Below are 7,037 nucleotides of genomic sequence, written 5' to 3'. Positions count from 1 at the left end.
TAAAGGAGATAGCAGATACTAAAATAAAACCACAATAGATGCTCATACCTGAAACCATATCCTAGGCTAGTAATAGAAGGTCAGACGTAGTACTAATCTGCTATAGTACTGCTCATAACTACAGAGGTAATATGTAAGGCATATAAACATTTCTAATAAATAAACCAAGGACTATACACCTACAATAAGCGTATATCTCAACATAAGTAAGCATAACAGCAGTAAGCGATGGTAGCATAAATCTACCACAGTAGCATAAGTAAGCAATAACAGCATATGTAAACAGCAGCAGCCAAAGCAAGTATAATAACAGCGTATGCACGAATGGTCACCCCGCCCACCTCTCTACACCACGACCCCTGTATGGTCGAGAGGTCGGATCGATGATAATTGTACCACTCAAAGACCGCCACTACTCTCGAGTGACCGACTGGACAGGTACTGAGTAGCTACCTAGCTACACAGCAAAGGGGGTCCTTTTTGCTCGCAACTCTAGCTACCACTACCCACGAGTGGCCGAGTGCGCCACGACAGGACATGCGGCATCTGCTCCAACTACCACTCTCTCGAGTGGCCGAGCGTGCGGCCCTAGTTAACGACTCTCTCGACCGCAAGGGAGAATTTGTCGTTAACACATCTGCAATGATATGATGCGCAACATACAACAGTCATCATACAAATATAAGCAGAAATTAGGTATGCTACATGAAGTCAGCATGCTCAATACAGAACATAAATAAACAACAATCAAAACTTGCAAAAATGGTATCTAGTATCTGCTACGTATCATGGATAACAAAGAGAGATTGTATAGATATGGAAACGAATATCTCAAAGATCGAGTGGAAGTATCAAACGTAGGAAAATAAGAGTGGAGTCAAGGTAATGCAGTTCTTATCCAAAAATAGCTCATGCACCAAGGTCAAAGTACTAAAAGAAACAAAGTAAGAAGTACCCGCCTTTTTCTGTCGATCGTGCTAAACTAGCTCACGTCAAAGTGCTCGTCCCGAATCAAAATCCTGCCAACCACAAAATATATTTAGCTAATTACATATAAAGTAACTTGCTAGATAAACTCCTCACCTAAATAGAGTAACCCCAATCGAACATGATTATAGATTAATCCCCCAATTAGTCGTAATCATACTATAACCTAATTAGATTAGGTTCATACATGCATATATCTAACCTCATCCAATTCATCACATTACTATCCAATTCCATAATCATCCAATGATCACTAACAACTAATCATGAAATAGAACTTATCAGCTAACATGGTTAAAAATATAATTAAGTTACTTTCCAAAATAAGACCTCTGTTAATCTACAGATCTATCAATTAATCCATGTATTATCACAAACCTCATATACCTTGACAATAATTTAAATAGAACCCTCAATTCCAGAAATGAATCAATCCTCCATTCAACCATAAAACATTTATCTCAATAATAGTCAATCCACATGATAATTAAACAGAAACCTAAATCCACATAAGCAACAGACCACAACTAAATAAATTAGGACATCAAATCTAGTTCCTATATGAAATTACCTCCACAACTTACCTAAACTCGAATGGATTGTTGGTAGCTCATGATTAAAGGAATCCGTGATCAAAAATAGGTAGCCCAATCTGTTACTCGCCCTTAACAAGGCTGGTCGGAGCTGCAAAGGGTGGGAAACGACCAATTATAACCCCCAACTCAAAAATTGAAATCACATTACTACAAATCTGATACTAAACTTACCTCACCCCAATTCTGTGCTAGTGACCAGTGGCTGTGAAGACGATGGTAGCCAGCGGTGGTTGCAGAATAGTGTCACGAAGGGCAATGCTCGGACAACGCTTGCCTTGCTCACATCTACCACTACAAGAAAAACCCTCATAGACATCGGTGGAATAACATCGGTTTTAAGCAAAAACCGATGTCTTTGAGTATTTTACACCGATTTTTCCAAAAATCGGTGTCTATAAGCACAGATTTTCGCTCATAGACATCGGGTTTTTAAGCCGATGTCTATGAGCGCCTTTTTTTTGTTAATAGACACCGATTTTAACAGCGGTTTTTAAAACTCGGTGTCTATGATAAAATAAAATAATTTAATTTTCCCACCAATACTTAGTGGAAATTTGCAACACTTCACTCTTCTCTCTAAACTTAAACCTATATTGCGCCGTGCACCGTATACCGTCGCGACACCACCACCACTTTCCTCCTCCTCCCTCTTCCCCTTCTTAGATCGACGCCTCTTCCTCTCCCGATCAGGATTCACTCACGACGCATCTCCTCCACCTCCTCCCTTTGGGTAAGAAGAGGAACCTTTCTTTGCATTTCGAGAAAGGAGAGGTGACGAGTTAGTCTTGTTTTCTAGGGTTTCAGAATAGTAGCGGCGGAGGGAGACAAGATGAAGACGACTAGGGGGAGACACTCAGAAGAAGAACATGGATTCCCCGGGGAACCCACCACCTACCTTGATTCTAGCACAGCAATATTCATCTTGGAATTCTAGAAACCAAAGCAAAGGGTTGTCTTTATCTTTTTGTTCTTTTAACTGCTGCTTCCTTTTGCTACGGTAAGTCTCTCCTCCACGGAGAAGTGTACGTCAAGTTGACCTACGACAGGGGCATATGCCAATTTTTCTTCTATTTATATATTTTTGTTATTGTTTTTGTAATAATTATGTGCATTTCCCTGTTTGGGTTAGCCTTGGATTTGGTCCGAAGATCGCCTAGAAAAGGAAGAACGCAAGGCACAATTTGTGCACTTTATTCTCTCGCTTGCTTGCTCGCTCACTTGCTCACTCACAAATGGATGCATTCTTTGCTCCGTTGAGAGATGGGTTGAAGGTTTACAGATTGAAGACGAGAGAGTGTCATCCCGTACATGCTGCTGGTGTTGCTGTTGCCTTCTCTTCGCTCATATTCTGCTGCTGCTGCTATTTTGACCCTTTAGCCTGCATTGTTCCATCGCCTTCCTCGTCGGATTTTGAGCTTATTTAACTTGGCTTGGATCGAACCCCAGATTCTGGATTGCTTTGCTTCAGGCTCACGGTTTTAGATCCCAAACCTTGTGAAGAAGGGTCAAAAGTTCCCTTTGTTTCCCTTCTGATTTGAGTAGCCGACTATGTTAATAATGTAGTACGTTCGGAAGATCATAGCACAGCTCCTTGTTCTAAACTTATGCATAGCTTTGTCCTCCTCCTCCTTATAAGTTACTAGTACTTCTCCCTCTTTCGGCCTATGCCTTTCCAGCAGCAGAGACAGTGGAGGAATTTTTTTTCTAGGGAGTTTGTTTGCCTTATTTTGCTTCCACAAGATTCAGATTGCTGCAGATCCTTGGGGAAGTGTTTGTCGAGCTAACTCACCATAGCTGTATGAAGGAGTGCTACAACGATGAGAGATTATGATTCAAAGAAAAGCAAGGTTTGATTTCTCTCCTAGAGTTCTGCTTTCTTCGTCTTTAATGTGGCTAATTTGGGCATGTTTTCTTTCCTCACTTTCTTGGGAGTAGCTGTCATGGTCTAACGCCTTCATCAAAAAATGGTTCAGCATCAAAATCAAAGGTCAGGAGAGCCATGTCGACGAGATTGATAGCAAAGGTATGCCTGGTTTCTTCTTCTTGTTCAATTCCAGAAACCCTAGTCGACGAGAATAAAGTGCACTTGTTTGCCTGCTTTTCTCCCTAGTCGTCTTCATCTTGTCGACGAGATGATTTATTTGTCTGTTTGCTGGAGAAAATGATATAGCAGATAGAGGACTCTCATGTCGCTTGTTGGCACTTGTTTGCCTGCTTTTCTCTCATCTTTTTTCTATTCCTAGCTTTCAAAGCATTTGTCTATCTTATACTTGTTTGTTTGACAGAATCAATATGATTTTCTTCCTTTATAAAGAACCAAGGGCAATAAAAATTGTCACAAACAATTTGGTGAGGAGATCATGGCCTCTGTGAAAGCATGTGCTCCATACTTCTATATGATTGTGTCCCAGTTCGTGTATGTTGGATCCAGCATCCTCGGCAAGCTTGCATTAGGACAAGGACTAAGTGTGCTTGTCTTCGTAGTGTACAGGCACCTTATTGCCATGCTCATCTTGGCTCCTCTTGCTTATGTGCTCGAAAGGTTCAAGGAGCATGTCTCATTAGAATTGTTGAGAATAAGATATATGACTACAAATTGAATGTTTTTAAACTCATCTCATGGTTGTAGGAATCGAAGACCCAGCTTCATTTGGTGTCATGCTAAAAATATTCATTCTTGCTATGTTGGGTATAACAATTCAGCAAAATGTATACTACGTTGGACTCCATCTCATTTCTCCAACTGTTGCCAGTGCCTTGGGCAATGTCATTCCTGCTTTTACTTTCTTATTGGCAATTGTACTAAGGTTAATTCAGATATTAATTCCAAGTAATTTTACAGTGAATTTAGTTCATTCAAATATCATTCTATATTTGGTCTTTTTTTGCTCAGGATGGAAAAGCTCAACTTGAAGATTGTAAGAGGGAGGGCCAGGCTTGCAAGGACCATCTTCTGCATCACTGGTGCCCTGATCTTCACATTTTGGAAAGGTCATTTGTTGGGGGCCTTTGTTACTTCACCTATGATCCAACTTCATTTCGAAACTCCTGAGAAAGGCAATGCCTGTCTTAAAGGCTCTGCTCTTATGTTATTCGGCTATTTTGCATGCAGTGTATCGCTTGTTCTTCAGGTATTGCGTCAACGGTGTCCCTTGTGTTGTCACTTCCCTTTTAATTACTACGTTATGTTAATCATGAGTATTCTCAGGCATCCATCTGTGAGATCTACCCAGCCAAACTCACCATGAACGCCGTGATGTGCTTCTTCGTAGCACTGCAATCTTCTGCACTTTCCCTCATCTTTAAAAGGAATGCCTCGTCATGGAGAATGTTTCCGCTATTTACTCATGTTATTTTGTGCATTGTATTTGTTTGGGTAAGTTAAAGTTGATTAAGAAAATCATTAGATGCAATAATAGAAATTCCTTGATATATGTGCATAATAACTAGTGCCAAGGCCAAAAAGGTTTTGCAAAATGTTGGCCATCTTCTTCCACTTCATTCTACCACTTTTACATCTCCAACTCCTCATTACTCTACTGTTTGAAGTTGCCAACCTCCTGTTGAATCTGCCTTCTTTAGCCAATGATCTGTTACAATGAATCAAAATTTAATAATTCAAATGTCAAGCTAGGATAAGTTAAGTTGTATCTTTCTGATTCTTAGTTAAAAAGACTGGCAATTGTACATATATTTCCTTTAACCTGATTTATTATTTCTTTTTAGTGATCACCATCTTATGAGTTTGCCACTAAATTGACCAATTTGAATGGACAACTACTATGGAGAACTAACTTTATGCCTTCCTGGAATCTTATCAACTTTGTGCTAACGCTTTTATCTCATTTGAAGAATTATTGCATCTCCCTTACTCTTTGTAAAATTTTATTTGCTCTCTTCCTTTATAAGTTAGTTTAGGTGGTATGTCTCTCACAGTGATTCTTTTATTCACTTTCTGTACATATTTTATTTTTATAATATGTACAGTACGCACAACATGATTTGCTGAAAATTAATATTTTTTATACTTGTCTACCCTGCCAGAACTTTGATAGAAACCATGGAATTACAACATTGCTGAAGGCAATACATTGGGTTGTGAAAATTGATAGATGAATATCTGGTGCATTGATATATCTTTCTTAATTTTTCTGCTACAGATTTCGAATATTATAGGATAGGAGCTGAACATACATTTTAGCATCTTCCTATGAGCATTTTGAAGCTGATCAATGATGTTGCAATTATTTTGTGACTGTATGATCTATATTAATAGGTCTCCTTTACGTCTCGACTTTTTTTGGTATTAGAACAATTATGAACTCTATATGAACTTTGACACCAACTCTCAATGATGCCAATAACCTACTGGCTTCCTATGGTTCTTTTTCTTAGTCTGTTTGTCATCTGCTTGATAGTTCACCTTTCCTGTGATGTTATATAATTCTATAGACCAAGCATTAGCTATTTGAATTTTGATAATTAGCTTACATGATCATGCAGGTACTTAATGGTCTTCTGAGCAGAGATAACCAGAAGGAAGCACTTTCTATTCCAATTGGCATCATTCCTGCTGGTTCAGACAATTCACTAGTCTGGACTATTTTGGGGGTCAGGGATCCTATTTCTGCTGCAATGGCAACATTTGCATATATATATATATATATATTTGTTAGATATTATTTATGTGTTTTTATAGTTTACAAATCTCAAGTACTCTAGAGTTGAAATTGATGAAGTTTATGTGTTTTTACAGTTTAGGTGAGATGCCTGTTATAGAATAACTTGTTCTAAAATTGTTTTGTTTCCTAGGAAAGGCTTGAACATCAGATGTTCCATACATTCTTGACACCGCCACTGTCGTTGACGACGATGACCTCCAGCGGTGAGTCCTTCCGGTCGTGCCAACAGCGGAGGAAGTTTCGACCTATTCTCCCGAAACCATTGATTGCAACCTTCAACTTTGCAACAGTCACCCCTTTTGGAGGAACAGCTCTAGCTGCCTGGAAGGAATACACAAAAGCATAACTACAAAGCATGGTTTCTACATTTCATGCTGAAAATTGTGGAAGAACTTGCCTTGGTAGATAACTGGTAACACATCCGAGAAGGATGCTTCTCTGCTGTGCCCTGCAAAAGTTATGCTCGAGCATGATTTTAGTCCGGAGAATTCAACAAACTCTAGCCTCTGCAATCATGAAATTGGATTCAGATCCTTTGACATGGCACTCATACACCTACAAACTGTTAAAATCACTTGTAGAATGAAAGAGAGAGAGAGAGACCTTGGTGAAGCAGGGTGAGTTGGTTTTGGAGTGGAACCCCATGCTGCAAGGGATTCTGGAGGAGGCAAGAGTTGCATGGCTTGCCATGGCTGCAACTGAAGAGCACCAGGGTTGCTGATAAGAGATTTATATGCCAAGTGAGGTACTCAAGAAAAAAAAAAGAAAAGAG

General features: G+C 39.4%; 1 protein-coding gene across 1 annotated transcript; it reads left to right on the top strand.

Annotated features, from left to right (window-relative positions):
- Positions 1–3,943: 3,943 nt before the first annotated feature.
- Positions 3,944–6,344, top strand: LOC121998807 (WAT1-related protein At5g07050-like). Its single transcript, XM_042553876.1, has 6 exons — positions 3,944–4,138; positions 4,287–4,390; positions 4,477–4,714; positions 4,792–4,959; positions 6,087–6,159; positions 6,340–6,344. Exons 1-6 carry the CDS (start codon positions 3,944–3,946, stop codon positions 6,342–6,344), a joined length of 783 nt encoding a protein of 260 aa, XP_042409810.1.
- The last annotated feature ends 693 nt before the right edge of the window (positions 6,345–7,037 follow it).

The sequence above is a fragment of the Zingiber officinale genome, chromosome 1A (assembly GCF_018446385.1).
Source record: "Zingiber officinale cultivar Zhangliang chromosome 1A, Zo_v1.1, whole genome shotgun sequence".
Taxonomy (NCBI): Eukaryota; Viridiplantae; Streptophyta; class Magnoliopsida; order Zingiberales; family Zingiberaceae; genus Zingiber; species Zingiber officinale.
This window is presented reverse-complemented; position numbering and strand designations above follow the sequence as displayed.

Bases quoted from the DNA above. Each gene is read 5' to 3' on its own strand.
- LOC121998807 (XM_042553876.1), top strand. From the start codon at position 3,944: ATGGCCTCTGTGAAAGCATGTGCTCCATACTTCTATATGATTGTGTCC. The intron at 4,715-4,791 runs GTATTGCGTCAA...GAGTATTCTCAG, and splicing joins GTGTATCGCTTGTTCTTCAG to GCATCCATCTGTGAGATCTA. The intron at 4,960-6,086 runs GTAAGTTAAAGT...ATGATCATGCAG, and splicing joins TGTGCATTGTATTTGTTTGG to GTACTTAATGGTCTTCTGAG.